The 16927-nt window shown below is 29.3% G+C and overlaps 1 protein-coding gene across 1 annotated transcript; it reads left to right on the forward strand.

Annotated features, from left to right (window-relative positions):
* Positions 1-1309: 1309 nt before the first annotated feature.
* On the forward strand, positions 1310-5206 carry LOC145158213 (protein FAR1-RELATED SEQUENCE 5-like). The gene is made up of 6 exons (XM_079077140.1): positions 1310-1324; positions 2326-2422; positions 2866-3646; positions 3714-3972; positions 4055-4633; positions 4730-5206. The coding sequence occupies exons 1-6, from the start codon at positions 1310-1312 to the stop codon at positions 5204-5206; spliced, it is 2208 nt and encodes a 735-aa protein (XP_078933266.1).
* The last annotated feature ends 11721 nt before the right edge of the window (positions 5207-16927 follow it).

Below are 16927 nucleotides of genomic sequence, written 5' to 3' on the forward strand. Positions count from 1 at the left end.
AAAAACTCCAAGAACTCTCCCAAAATCGCCCAAGATCGCCCAAAATTGCTCCAGAAACCGTCACTGCTTCAAAATGGCGACATCTCCTGTTTTAATTAATGTTCACGTGCATGCCATAAGGTCATGCGTTTTTGGCATGGCCATGCCTTTTGCCCATGTGTTTTTGGCATGGATATTTGTCTTGACCATGTGTTTTTGGCATGGCCCATGCTTGTTGCTAAAAGTCAAATAAGTCTTCATTGTTGGCTCCATCTTCAGTCTAGCTTCACCACGAGTCATGTTGCTCAAATATGAGATGATAAAGGACAAACACGACCCGTGTCAATGTGACAAGAACCGCATTTCAAACGTAGTCCTTTGCTATGATGACAATGCGACAATGACTCGGGTTGTGTTTTCATGTTTTCTGCCAGGGAATGACCGTTTCATCTTCTCTTCATGCTCCAAAACTCCAAACTCCATGCTCCAAGCTCCAAGCTCCATGCACCATAATGCCTGCAAAATAAATCAAAAATGGTGAAGTACCGGGCATTCTTAATGAAATATGCAGTTGCCCAAATAATTAACTAAATGCAAGAATTATAAAGTAGAATGCTATGAAAGGACGGAAATAAACATGCAAAATAAGTGCATAAAATGCACCTATCAGCCTACATCGTAGAGATGGACTACTCTCCTAAGCCTACATCATATAGATGGACCGCTCTCATGATCCTAAACTGTTCTCATTAGGCCTACGGTATCAACTGGACTGCCCATGTATCTTGGCCTACAACATAGAGCAAGACCGCCTCAACCCAACCATAATACGTCGACATATGTAACAAACAAACAATAAACAACAAACACATGTAATCATAACAGATCTACAGGAGTAATATATCACTACAGCATAAAACATCCTACACACAAGGATACATATTGTAATACAAAGTATAGTGAGAAAAGTCACCTCGAAGGTTAGCGGACAGCAACACAACTCTCACGAAGCAAAGACAGGTACTACAAGCAACTTATACAACAATCAGAGGTATATCCTCGATATACAGTCTAAAAATCCTCAGGTTGACCAAAAGTCAACTTGGTCAAAAATTCAACGGTCAACGGTCAAAATCAACAGTAAAAAATGTAACATCCCGTTGTGAGGTACTCCTAAATTTAAACCCTTTAATTCATTTATATGCATTTGGTCTCAAAGTTCAAGAATGTATGCAAAAGGGCTTGAAGGGTATTGTTGTAATTAGAAGCCTTCAGAGTACGCCATGCGTACGTGGTGTACGTTGAGCATACTAGGGCGCGACCTAGTACGATGGCGTACATCAATGTACGTTGGGCGTACTTGCTAAATGGGGAAACCCTAATTTTTAGGGTTTGGCTGGTATTTAAGCATCCTTATGGCCTCATTTCCCTACACCTTATCAGCCTCCACCCTCTCATTCGTGTTTGAAGCCCTAGTTCTCTTTGAGAATCTATTTCTAGCCTAAAAGTGTGTGTTTGTGTGCTTAGAAGAAGAAGGAAGGAAGCTAAGATCATCTTTGGAGAGTGAAGCACTTTGGATTTAGGATTTACTCTTCATTTGCAATCCTTCAAAGGTATAAAGCCTGCAACTTGATCTTTCAATCATGTAGATCTAGAAATGGGTGTTTTAGTGATACTTTTTGGTCCCAAATGTCTTATATTGAACATGACATGTTCTGGACGATTTGAGTTGTCCTTTTAGACCCTATGAGGGATCCTAAGTCACAAAAACGAAGTCTCAATGGTTAGTTTTGCTCCATGCATCTTGTAGATGGTCTTAATGGTTAGTTTTGCTCCTTATGGACGCCCCACGTCCACAAAAGGACAAAACAGTCGGGCCACTTGGCTGAAAACAGACGCATACCAGCCTTCACAAAAAGTGTGATGTGGCTCGAGAAAGAGTGTCGCGCCTTGGCCAAACTCAGATTCTTAAACCTAGTATGTATGTATATATATATATATATATATATATATATATATATATATATATATATAGGGGAAGGTTATTGCAAAAATACATAAAAGATGCGAAAATACGAGAACCAATCAGAAAATGACACATCATTAACCTTTATTATTATTAATAAATCATTAAACTAAATTATAAAGGGTATAAATGTCACTTAAAAATTATTGAAATGCACGTTTTCAATGTATTCGTACTAATACCTACTTAATCAGAAACTGCAAACATATTAACGGTTAATAAGGCTATTAACCAACATCTCTATGATTCGCCTATTCAATTTATCCGAATCTTGATGAATCGAAATACTTCAATGAAAAAATCTTATTGAAAGAAAAAAGGTGAATTTTCAAGAAGATATTCTTACATCGACAACAACTGATTATCAAAACTTAACAATTGAAAAATCAGGAAGTGTATTCAACGATCCTAATGCAGGCAAGTTTTCAATCTGTTTGTATTTGATTTGAAAAACGGTAGGTTATTTAACTTCAATTGATCTTCCGTGAATTAATATCAAACATTAATAAGGTGTTTTATTACAAAAAAAATGCATACTTATATTAATTAAATGTTTAATTAAAGAAGATATCGATGAATACAGAATAACATATACGTTACAAAAAAAAAGTTTCAATAAGATTGCATAATTTTTTTTCGCAGAATTTTTATATGGAGATGGAGTCGATTTTTATGTTCCAACTGCTGAAAAAGAAATACAATCATCAATTGATTTCAGCATTGATGAAACAAAATCATAAAATATTTGTTCAGGTGATCAATCAGAAACATTAATCACAAATTATTCAGGCAAGTATTCAACCTTAATATTAAGTTAATATATTTTTATTAGAATAACTACAAATTTCATATATAAACAGAACCAATTTATCCTGAAGGAGACGATTTATATCATCAAAATGTTGAAAAAGAATTGATTCCTAAGGAAAAAGATTCTTTTCCATCATTGAATGAAGCAATTGAAATGTACCGGAAGTATGGGAAAGCTGCTGGCTTTGGAATTAGAATGGGAACTTCAACTTATTATGGAGATTATACTCTGCGAAAAAAACATATAAGGTGCAACAAGTATGGTCAACCAAGGAAAAAAAGTATTGATACATTGACATCAAGAGGTCTGAAAAAGAAAGAAATAAAAAGTTATCATAAGGTAACAGGATGCATGGCTATGATAGGTTTTCACAGAGATCATAAAAGTGATACTTTTACAGTATACAAATTTCAAGCAGTACATAATCATCCACTTAATGATTTTGATCAAGAAAGCATTTGTAGTAAAAGCCATAAGCTGACAATTTGTGATCAAGAACTTATTGTGAAAGCTTCTACTTTAAACATTGGAGCTACAAAAGCACACAAGTTACAAGCAAGTCTAAAAGGAGGCTACGATAATGTAACTGCATCCAAGATTGATTACAAAAATTTCTGGAGAGATTATATGAATATAGTTGGACCTAATGATGCTCAATGTGTTTTGGACCAGTTGCAAATTCGTAGAGATAATTATCCAAATTTCCACTTTGAATATAAGCTAGATGATAAATTACTAAATGCTATGTTTTGGGCAGATGAAACTGCTAAAGAAAATTATTCTAAGTTTGCTGATGTGATTTCAATGGATGCGACTTACAGAACCAACAGGTACATTTCAATATAAAATTTATATTTATATTAAAAATTTATTTAAATGTTATAATATACATTACAGGTACAACATGATTTTTGTTCCTTTCACTGCCATTAACAACCATGACAAGACAATCAATGTTGGGGCTGGACTCTTATCGGATGAAACAATAGAGTCATATACATGGTTGTTAAGAGCTTTTCTTAAAGCACATGGAAAAATTCCTTCCATGATTTTGTCTGATATGGATCCGGCTTTATGTACGTCCATTTCAAAAGAGTTTCAGGGATGTAGACACAGGTTATGTATGTGGCACATCATGAGCAAAATTCCTGCCAAAGTAATTTACTTATTAACTATGTAGTTAATAGAATTTTTAAAATTAACATTGTATACTAACAACTTAATAATTGGAATTGCAGATTTGTTCAGATGTAGTTGAAAATACATATTTCAAGAAACAATTACATAAAATTGTTTGGAATATCCATCTTGAACCAGCAGAATTTGAGAGTAAGTGGAACTTAATGTTGGACAAATTCAAATTGAGAGAAAATGAATGGTTGGATGACATGTATAATAAGAGAGACAAATGGATTCCTTCTTACTTTAGAGATATTCCTATGTGTGGTCTTATGAAGACTACATCACGATTTGAAAGTTCAAATTCTTTCTTCAATGTTTTCTCTAGCCCATCCAATTTACTTGTGAATTTTATGTTTAACTTTGACACTGCTATTGCAAAGCAACGTCATGAACAAAGAAGATTGGATATAGCTTCAAGAGATGGTACTCCTCATATGATTTCTGCCAATTATCCATTGAAGATTGAAAAACATGCATCCACTATTTATACTAGGGAGGCATTCATTAAAGTACAAAAGGAGATCAAAAAAGCATTCACTTTATGTTTCCAAAAGACATCCTTAATTGTGAATGAAACTCAAGAATGCACAATAGTTTACAAGAACCACAAAACTGGAGAAAGACCCCATTTCAAGGTTTAAAATTATTTAACATTATATTTGTTTTCTATTTCTATTTTTTTAAAAATTTTATTATAAATGTAATTTGATAAAAAAATAATAATATTGCAGGTGGTTTTTAATGAAGGAGATATGACCATACACTGTTCATGTAAGCATTTCCAGTTTTATGGAATTCTTTGTTGTCATTGCTTTAGAGTTCTCTTAGACAATGACTTTTTCAAAATACCGGAAAAATACATTCTTGATCGATGGAGAAAAAACATTGTAGATGTTTCTTATCAAAAGCTATTGCATAGATGGGGAGTGGGCAACACTGAAACTTCAAATCTTTTGCATGAGGCGTCATCAGATTATGAGAAATGTGTCGATTCGGTGGCTCATGATCTTGGGAAATTACAAGAACTGGTACAAAGTTTGAAGACATTAAGCATTGAGTGTGAAAAGAATGTTGTGACTAAACCAAATACAAATCTAATAAAAGAAATTGTTGAAAATGTTGTTGGTCTCCACATTCCAAATGAAATTGACATTGAGGCACCTAGCGGGATAAGAACTAAAGGTTCTGATAAGAGAAATAGAATGTGAAGCTCTGCAGAAAAAGCAATTGCAAAATCTCTTAAAGTTAAACGTAAATGCACTGGATGTAATGAATTTGTCAATCATGATAGAAGAAACTGCCCCATCAACCCATCCAAATTGCTTATGCCTTTGAAAAAACATCAGTAGAAAACTTTATATTATGATTTTCTTATGTAAACTTATGCTAAATCTTTGCAGATATTTGTTTAATCATACATTTTTAGTTTCATATATTTGAATGTGTTACAATGTTGGATTATTATGTTATCAAAATGATGTTTCTGTTACAAAAGGACAATTATGCCCTTCAATAAAAATACAAAAGGTTATCTTATCATAACCAAATTCTGAAAAAAAAAGCTTTGTATAAGAAAATAAAAGGTTTAACATGTGTGTTGTGATGTATAACAGATAGATAGATGAAATTGTGGTACTTCATTTAATACAATAAACATCAACAGTTTTTAACAGGTATATTATAAAGACATAAATTGTATGAAAGAATAAAATTATAAAAATAATATGAACAAACAAATTTTTTTGATTTTTTAGAATTTAATGCAGGGGCAAAATGTACAAACTTGAAATTTTAATACCTTTATGTTGTAAAAAAGCTCATTATCCTTTTAGTCAATGGAATTATAAAATAATAAAAATAATTCAACTTTGCCCAGGGGCTAAATAACCAAATTGAAAAGTATATTGAATTTTAATTTCATTTAAAGGGATTTATACATAAATTAAAGAAAATCAATGGAAGTTTTGAAAAATCAACTTTAATAAAAAAATTTATGAAAATGTATACATCTTGCAAAAATAAAAAAAGCAAACAAAATTGAAAAAAATGTAAAAAATTGAAAAAAAATTCAACTATGTATTAAATAATTATAAAAAATGATGTTGTAAGAGTTTTCCAACATAAAAGTACATTGCAGTTGTAAAATGGATCAAAATACCCTTAATACAAGTATTGTATTTATTTACTATCAAACGGACAAAAAAAAGACAAAATAAACAAAATTGAATAAAAAAGAATTGGAAATTTTTTTAAAAAACTACATCTTCGCATAACGTAAAAGTATGATTAAAAAAAAGTACAAATGTCCTTTTTTATGTATTTTATTAAATTTATATTAAATTAACGAATTGGCCCTTTTATAAATGTACATTGCTTATTTTGATTTTAAAGAGATTTACACGCAAGATAAAAAAGTGATGCAGGGGCAAAATGGAGGAAATTGCACTTTTTACATGTATTCTATTAATTAGATATCAAAAGGACAAAAAAAAGACAAAATAAACAAAAATAAATAAAAATTAATTGAAAAAAATTAAAAAAACTAAATCTTCGAATATCATAAATGTATGATTAAAAAAAAGGGCAAATTTTCTTTTTTTCATGTATTTTATTAATTTTATATTAAATTGATGATTTGGTCCTTTTATAATACTACATTGCTTATTTTGCTTTTAAAGGGATTTATACACAATATAAAAGAGTGGTGCATGTGAAAAATGGACAAAATTGCCCTTTTTTCGAATAATAATATATCCATCAATACAAATAATTTTTAAATACTATATTTTATTAAATTTATTAATAAAATTATTAATAAGAAAAAATATATATGGTTAGTTATAATATAAAAAGTGTCATTGTAATTAGTATATTATCTACCAATTGAAGGATACCAAAATATATTTATTATTGATTATACTTCCAACATTAGAAATTGCATCGAATATATAGATAATATGATGCAAAATATAACCGCCATTATTAGTCATAATATGAAAAGAGTCATTGTAATTAATATACTATCTGCTATTTGAACGATTCTAATGATTATCTAATATAAAGGATAAGGATTACCTAAGACTCTATAACCGCTATTATCAGAAACAATAAATGTGATTGGCAACCCAAAACAATATTTAAAAACTACAATTATTTCTTTTGACTACAATTACTTCTTATATATGCAACACCTCCACATCTTCTTCCGTTATCAAAAAACTAAAGACTAATAAGATTTGCATTCGATGGTTTTTGATGGTGTTAACTGTATTGTACGTGATTCATCACAGTATATCCTTCCAGATGAGCTCTATGGTATGATTCTTTTTCTTTATATCATATGATATTTATGTTTATCTAATTTTTATTTTTATTCAATCAGGAATTGAAAACACATGTTACTTCTCAATGAAAATTTATCATGGAGGACATTTTTTCTACAATCCAGATAGATCTTACGATGGAGGAATTATTGAGTATGTTGATTTTTGCAACATAAATAATTACTCTATTCAGATTTTTCAGAAAATAATCTCCTCTTTAGGTTATGAATTCCACAACACATTCTGCTACTCGTTGGTTACTTATGCTCCTTTAGATGTTGGGTTAAACAAACTTCAATATGTTCTTGATATTTCTGATTTTGTTGAAAAAGTGAAAAATGATGGGCTGTTTTGTGTTCAAGAGATTTATGTTGAACATTTTGTTAAAACTGTTTCTATCTATTTCCTACATACTGAAGGACATTCTCTTTGAAAATTTTATACTCTTCTTCACTTTTAGTTCCTTTGATGTGCATATATCCAGGATTCTACTTATAAAAAAAAATTATCAAAGTCATATTGAAACAAATAATAAATTAAAAAAAAATTACAATTTACCAAAATACATGTCTTGAAGAAGAAACATGACGGAGTATCTTTATTTCTAGCTCTCTCATCATAGTTTAGAACATCAACAAAACAATCAATTGTTCCATAAAATAGATATTCATGCGGATATAAGCTCTCAAACATATGACGTTCTCCACGTTGACCATATATGCTAAGAAATAAGTTATCCCTACAAAATTAAAATAATAATATTAATATATGTTAAATTAATAATTACCTATATTCACAAAAAAAAAAAATACACATTACATTGGATCTTCAACTAAACTGAATACCCAGTTAGATATTATGTTCTCTTCCTTTGTCAAAGTAGTATCAATAGGAACCGCACGAATCACATAAGGAGACCTCCTTACTGGAGGTAACATTTGATCTCTTTTTGGCCTTGATTTAGATGGCAATTGATTTTGATCTCTTTTACTCAAAGAACTTGTAACATGCAAATTTTTACCCATTACATTAACTGGAGAATCAAAAAACCCTTTAGATATTGATTTCTCTTGCATTTTATGACCTGAACTTAAACAAGAATTTTTTGGGGTATATAACTCAGACTCTATTCCTAAAACAAATGATGGTATATCTTCATTCAACAACCTTTTTCCAATTTCCTTACCTACAATACAAAAAATAAAAATAGATTTAGTATTTCATGTTCTTTTGCATTATCATAAAATGTATAATTCATAAATATTCAAAACAATTACCCTGATGATTGAAAGAGTCATCCTCACAACTAATTTTCCTTCTTATTGAGTCTGAACTTGAAACATTATCAACATCACTTTGATGGAATTTAGTAAAAACTGAAACAATCTCTTGTAATTTCAATCTATACAATTGAAATTTTTTATGACTTCCATGCTTTTGCAATGCCATTTCAACTTTCTTATTCAAATCATAAACAACCCACTGAATATCTGACTCAAAATCCTGAAAATTTTAAAAAAATAAATAAAATAAAAAATTAATGAGAAATTTAAGAAAATATACAAATAAAAAATGAATCTTACTAATATCGATCCACTTTCAAAATCTTCATTACAATTTGCAACAACTCCATAACCGAAACCACCATTTTCCAATTCCTTGATTTCTCTAAACTTAAGTTGATCTGATGTCCAGAAATTAATTAAAGGAAATCTTCTGAGAAATGACATTTGATTACATTGAATCCTGTCAACATATAGCAACTACAAAAAACAACTTTAGTTAGAAAATGAAATGATATGAATACTATTTATTATATATACAAAGCAAAAAATTTAAAAGAATATACCATTAGAAATTCACATGGTCCATTAAAAAATGTTTTAATTTCATTTCTGCTCCATACCACTTTCTCTTCCTTCAAACAATTCAAAACATATGCACACCAATCTATTTTATCCAACTTAGATGATTGAGACAAGTAAGGAAGAACTTTGAAATTACAAGCTCCTTGTTTGTTACATGATCCGAAACATGTACACACCAGAATTATGAAATTCACAATGAAAACCATATCTGCTTCACTTCGCTCTATTATCTTCATCAACAAATCAGAAGGAGCTACTAATGACAATGGCTTCTTAAATTGGTCTTTCCAAATTTTAAAGCAATCCTCATTGCCTCGAACACCTAAACAACTTATTTGCTCATAACCCAAAGGCAAACCTAGAACCCTATTCACATCTTCTCTTGTTACCGAAATATTTCCACCTTCACTCTTAATAACCATCTCCTCATGATCAAAAGAATCCATAACAAAATAACATAATTTTGTTGGAATACTTTGAGTCTTCATATCAAGCAATGATCCAAAACCAATTCTTCTTACACAATCTTTTTGAATATCATTCATAGATTTCACAGCCCCATAAATAGAATTAACAGAAACACGAGCATACAAAGCTTTCACATTACTAGCTTTATCATCTTTTTTTTTTCTTTTTTATCAGATTTTGCTACAAACTTCTTAAAACTTCTTATACTTGCATCTTCATAATCTGAATCACTAGAAAAAGAATTAGAACCTACAAAACATATCCAAAAGTTACATTAATAATTAGATTAAAACTGCAATCAAGTATTCAATTTGTTTGTATTTAATTTGAAATACCTTAGTTTCTTTAAATTTACTTCATATTCCGTGAATAAAAATCAAAATTTAATAGGGTGTTTTAATGCAATAAAACAACATCCTTATATTAATTGAATGTGGAATTAAAGAATATATTGATGAATACATATCTTCATTGATTTTTTTGCCCTTGCAAAGTTCATCATCAATTCTATGTTTCTTAAGCTTCAAAGAATTGCTAGAATGAATCTCAATTGCCTTATTCACATCTGCTACAATAAAAACGATTGTATTATCTACTGAAAAAACAACAACTCACAAAACAACTGCCTTCATTGATTTTTTTCACGTTTCTAAGTACATCAACACTTGAAACACCGCCATCTGCCAAATCTTCGGGATCTTTCTTAATCTTCAATGATTTACAGGAATGTATCTCAATTGGATTCTTCAAATCTGGAACAAAATAACATGAACTACATGAATCGATAAAACTAATAATGAAAGTTCTCAATGATTGTATTATGATGAATATGGATAAACATATGAACCTCCATCGAATTTTTGTTTCTGTATGAAATCTTCAACTGCAGAATCTTCATCATCTTCAATTTCAATCGGATTATCAACACAGTTCAAATTCCAATTCATGTTTCGTTCTACTTCCTTTCGCAATCTGTTCTTTTTTTTTCCTTTGCGAATTAAACTTTTTTTTATTTGAACGAGCATCCAATATGGCTTTAAACGCAAACATCGAATAAAAAACAAAACTGCAATCGATCAATTCTCAGTTGAGTCAACCGAAGGTCTATACATTAAAAACTAAATTGGTCCACTACGTAGGGTAAGAAGTTACCAACTGAATTCAAATTTCAAATTGGATTATCCACGTTAACTGATGAATACATTCAAAAAATCTACATTTACAATTATACCCTTTAAATATTAGAAAATAATATTAATTACAATATACATGTGTCAAATACTGAATGGTTCTCGCATTTTCGCATAATATATATATATTTTCGTATGAACCTACATTTATATATATATATATATATATATATATATATATATATATATATATATATATATATATATATATATATATAAATGTAGGTTCATACGAAAATATATATATATATATATATATATATATATATATATATATATATATATATATATATTATGCGAAAATGCGAGAACCATTCAGTATTTGTAAAGTAAAAAAATATATATATATAAATGTAGGTTCATACGAAAATTTATATAAACAGGTGCGATTTTTATGTTTGTAAAGTAAAAAAAATAGATGTCTCAAAGTATTTTTAGGGTTTTAGATTTTTTTTGAGTTTATATGTTTTCTACTAAACCCATATATATATATATATATATATATATATATATATATATATAGAGAGAGAGAGAGAGAGAGAGAGAGAGAGAGATCGATCTAGGTTCAAATGTGGATTAACATCTATTGTGCGAACGTGTGGACAATGCTATTCTTTGATAATGACAAAAAAAAATATGTTGTTTGATAATGTGAATACGTTCAATCTTACATAATTATTGTCATCATCACATATTCTCACTAATTAAATCGTATATAAGATTATTATAGACTTTTTTTATTATTATTCTCGTTCTGTTAAAATTTTATCAAAATGTTTATTGAGTCGTATTCTGTAAGAATGAAAATGAGTGAGAAACTGTGCGTGAGAACAAAAATGAATAAGAATTAGTGGAAATGCATGAAAACTACGATAGTTGTGTGAGGTTGAACGTATTCGCATTACTAAACAACCTATTCTCTTAGTAATTCTCGTAGAATATCACTGTCCGCACAATAGTTGTCCATCTACATTATATATATATATATATATATATATATATATATATATATGTGTGTGTGTGTGTGTGTGTGTGTGTGTGTGTTGGTGTGTGTGTGGATGTAGGGTTAACCTAGAATCCCTAACATCAAATATCATGTAGTCGTTTTTTAAACATTTAAAGAGTTGCATGCACACATAGTTTATTTATTTATTTATATATTTATGCTAAAAAACCCATCAAATTTAATCGTCATTGGATGGTTTTGGTTACTAATATTGTGGTGTTACTTTTATTTAAGGAGTTGCCTCCCTTATTGGCATGCGTATATCACATTAGGCATGAGGATAAAGTTTAATTTAGTAACACCCATATTAGTTATGTTGTAGTAGTTCGAGTATGTTTTTTTGACAGATTTATATAGTATTTGTTTAGGTTGTACGAAGGTTATCTTAAATACTCAATAGAAATGTTATAAAAAATAATTAAAAAGGGACTTTGCAAACTCTGATTATTCATTGTTGCAACCGAGATGTGTGTATTTGCTATCATGCAGAGTTCCCAAATTGGGGACTGATATGGTGGGGTAACACACATCAATAGAAAATTACAATTGACCACATTAGATGGCCTTTCTTGAAAAGAGAAGTAACAAAAGATGGTGAGTAGTGACCAAGATTGTATTTTTGAGTGATGTGATAAAAGTAACACATCCAATACAAATTTATAGTAACAACTAACAGGAGGGGGGGGGGGGGGGGGGGTAGGAAAGATCTGCAAATGAATTGGGAAAGACAAGTAGTTCAACTGTTCAACTCTAAACCGTAAACTGGTTTCAAACTCAAACAATCAGTTCAGTTTCAATATTGTTTTTTTACAAACTTTTTTTTTTTTATACATCTAGATTATTGAAAAAAATGAATTGGGAAAGAATATGTAAATTAGATCAAACCATATAAAAGATTTTTACGTTACTTACTCTATATAATAAACTAACTTATAGTCCGTAGGAACCACGGTTACAAAAATAATTAACTTTTTATAGTAAAAATTCATAACTATTAGTCAATTATTTTCAGTAAATTATTAATTAAACTTGATTTTGTAGGATTCTCAATATAGAAATACAATTAATTATCGACAATGACAACCGAAACTTATTCAAAGCAAATTTAAATTTCTTTTAAAAATCAGGGATCAAATAAATAATTGTCTAATTTATTATCAACATCAATACTTTTTAAAAAATAAAAATTAATGAGAAAATGACAAGTGTCATTTTTATAGAGCATTTGAAAAGAAAACATAAATTATGAGAAAATGACAAGTAACACTAATAATTTTTTTTTATTAATATAGAAAGATGTCACTTATAATATAACTAGGTGTGAGACCCATGTAATACATTAGTTTATATATATATATATATATATATATATATATATATATGAAATTCTAAACATTTAAAGTTTGAATTTATAAAAAAACAATGAGAAAAATATTAAATTATTAAAATTAAAGTGTTTTTTTTCTTTTAAATTTAAACAAATAATTTAGATAAATAAACAAAGTAAATTAACGAGACTTTAATTTAGTAATTTTGAAATTAGAAGGAAAATTCATTAATGAAATTAATATGCTTTTATTATTACATTTAAAATTATGTGTAATTTAATAAAATGAAAAAACCATAAAATGGCACGTGGAAAAAAAAATGAAAATAATAAGAAAAAGTCATGTGACATAAAGCACTAAAGGATAATAAGTGGCAAAATTATTTTAAATTATAAGGAGGATTCAATAGATTTCTATTAGATAACAATGTTAATTTAAATTCAAACCTCAATTAGATGTTCTAAACTGCTCAATTTTTTCCTCATTCCAACATAAGTATAAGTCAAAATTCTTTCATGCTTAAAAAGGAAAGTAAATTGGAAAAACCATTAACTACAACATGACTTTGAGCCCAATAACACTTTTATTGCTCGACAATAACATCTAAAGTCTCGTAAGGGTGGATGGAATCCTTCCTTTCCAACCTACTCAATCCACTGTCATATCAGTTTTTTTCTATATTTTTTCCATCTTTTTCAACCCACAACACATGAAAATCTTATCTTTCCCAACCTTTCAACCCACTTGCCATATCACTATTTTTTATTTAATTAAATTAAAAAAATAAATAAAATAAAACATAACATTTTTAAGAAAAATTAGTTTTGTTAAGTTCCAAAAAACTTAAAATAAAGACACTTAAATCATGAAGAAGAATTATTTTGGTAAAGTTACAAATCATACAAGAGGCAAAAAAACAAGAAAGAAAGAAAGAAAGAAAATATATTCATGGGTGGGTTGCATGGTAAAACAAAATATGAAGAATCATTTTCTTTTGTGGTCAAAGAGAAAGTCAAACTTGATGCATTAAATCCAATAGCGGGTTCAGAGACCCTTTGGAATCAAGAAAATGGTTGAACCCACTGAAACCGTTGCTCAAGGTGTGGTTTTCCGGGGGTATCGAAAAACCACATACGACTCCGTCTTCCCTAACCGATTAACTCGTAAGAAGTTATATCTCATGCCATTATGCCTCATAAAGTATCGAACGTATAATGATTTCCACTTAAAACGTGAATTTTCAACTTCTACGGTTAAATAAACCATATAAACAAAATCACCCTACTACCTTTTATGTAAAACAAAACTTGTAAATGTTAAAGCTAACGAATCCAACATAATTTCTCTATTCTTACATTGATCGAACATTGTCACGGTAATAAAAACTTATAAAAATATAAAAATATATGATACAAGGACTTTGAAACAACTAAGGAAGGTTGGATTAGAGATTGCAACTAAGACACAATTGTGTAACAAGATATACTAATTTAATGAATTATTATCGAATCAAGTACAGAAGATGATTAGTTTTTTTGTTAAGCGAAGAGTTAAATTAAGCGACACCACTTATTTTTGTTTGAGTAAATGATTTGTTTCTTACATTTTGTTTTAGACAAGAGACAACGTCATTTATTTTTGTTTTATATGATAACCTAAACACAAAAAAAGATAAATGTCATGCCACAAAACAACTGATAATTTTTTTAAAAAGTTAGATATTTAGGTTAATGTGAAAGTTAACTGAAACGGTTTATGTACATATAAATAAAATATAAATATTTTTTAAAATATTTATAAATAAATAGTCGTGCTTTTTGAATTTGGACATGTTTAGGGGTGAGCATGGTGCGGTTTGGTGCGGTTTTAGAGCCAAACCGAACCGCAAACCTCAATGTGCGGTTTTTGAATTTTAGAAACCGTTGGGTGCGGTTTTTCAATGGTTCGATTTTGCGGTTTTAAGTGTAGTTTCGGTTTGTACCGGTTCGGTGTCGGTTTTAAACCAAATCAAACATATGGTGCAATTTTTTATGTTCACAGATACGATTTTTTTAACCGTGGTGTTCATGTGAAGATTTATGATTGTATGACATGTTGTTTACTTGATCACTTCATTTATAACCCATATTCCCTAGCTTATTTTTTATTTAATTTGTGCTTAGAAGTTACAAACTTGCAAGTTGTAGCCCACATAGTGTTTACACTTTACACATAATCATTAAGTCATAAACACAAAGTGACAAACTCACATATTAAACCTAATACCTAATTACTAATTACCGTTAAGTTCAATATATATATATATATATATATATATATATATATATATTAGAATTTATTAATTTTTTTAAAATAATATGTATAATTGTATAATATAAATTAGTGATTTATTTTATTGTTAATAAGTTTGCGGTGCGGTTCGGTTTTGGTGGTCCGGTTTCTAGATGAAAATCGCACCGCACCGCACCAATAAATTCGGTTTTTTAAAAAAATAAAATTTGCACCATCGGTTTCGACTTTTCGGTTGCGGTTTATTGCGGTTTTTGCGGTTTTTCTTTTATCGGTTTAGTTTTTGGTCACCCCTAATCCTATTTGATATTATTCTACCATTTTAGTTTTTGTCATGGAATCTTTATGGGAATATGACTTATTAAGGTAATTAACTTTTCGGTATGTTCACATCTGGGTAACTATCTTTTTTTTGTACACATCTAGGTAACAAACTTGTTAGAAGTGTTCACATATGACCATTATGACCTGCTATAGCAGGTTAAATCCTAGATGTGAACGCTTTCAATAAGTTCGTTACCTAGATGTGTACAAAAAAAATAGTTACCTAAATATGAACAAAACGAAAAGTAAAAGTAAATTATACGAATGGTCCCTATGGTTTGGGGTAATTTGTGTTTTTGGTCCCTAACTTATTTTTTTTTTAACTTGGATGGTCCCTATTGTTTATTTTTGTTGCGCGTTTGGTCCACGTCTTACCTAAAAAGACTAGTGTGCCCTTATTAATTTATTTTTTAATTAATTTTCTTGTTTATGTATTTATTTTTTACATATTTAAAAAAATTAATAGACCCCGCATATTTGTATCTCCTCGGATGATCTCTACTGTTTATTTTTTAATTAATTTATTTTTTTAACTCGGATGGTTCCTACTGTTTAATTTTGTTACGAGCTTGGTCTCTGTCTTACCTAAAAAGACTATTGTGCCCTTATTAATTTATTTTTTTAATTAATTTTCTTGTTTATGTACTTATGCTTTATATATTTAAGAAAATTTAGTAGACCTCACATATCTGTATCTCCTCAACATCCCATCTCTCATCCTTCTCAACTTCTATTTATTTTCCATCATTAGTGATATCGACGTCTTCAGCACCCCTTCTTTTTTCGGTCCTTCAACTCCGTCGAATCAACACCACAACCCACTAAAGATGAAGAGACAGTAGGTTATGGTGTTGGTTCGCCGGGGTTGAAGTACCAAAAAAAGAAGGATGGTGAAGACGTTGATGTTACTAAAGATGGAAAAGAAATAGAAGTTGGGGACGATGAGAGATGGGATGGTGACCGGTAAGACCCAATATAAAGTTATCAAATGTGATTTCAGGTTTACGGTGAGGAGATACACATATGTGGGGTATATTAATTTTTTTAAATATATAAAAAAATAAATACATAAATAAGAAAATTAATTAAAAGAAATTAATAAGGGCAAAATAGTCTTTTTAGGTAAGACAGGG

The sequence above is a fragment of the Lactuca virosa genome, chromosome 2, assembly GCF_052849685.1.
Source record: "Lactuca virosa cultivar CGN04683 chromosome 2, Lactuca_virosa_CGN04683_v6, whole genome shotgun sequence".
Classification (NCBI taxonomy): domain Eukaryota; kingdom Viridiplantae; phylum Streptophyta; class Magnoliopsida; order Asterales; family Asteraceae; genus Lactuca; species Lactuca virosa.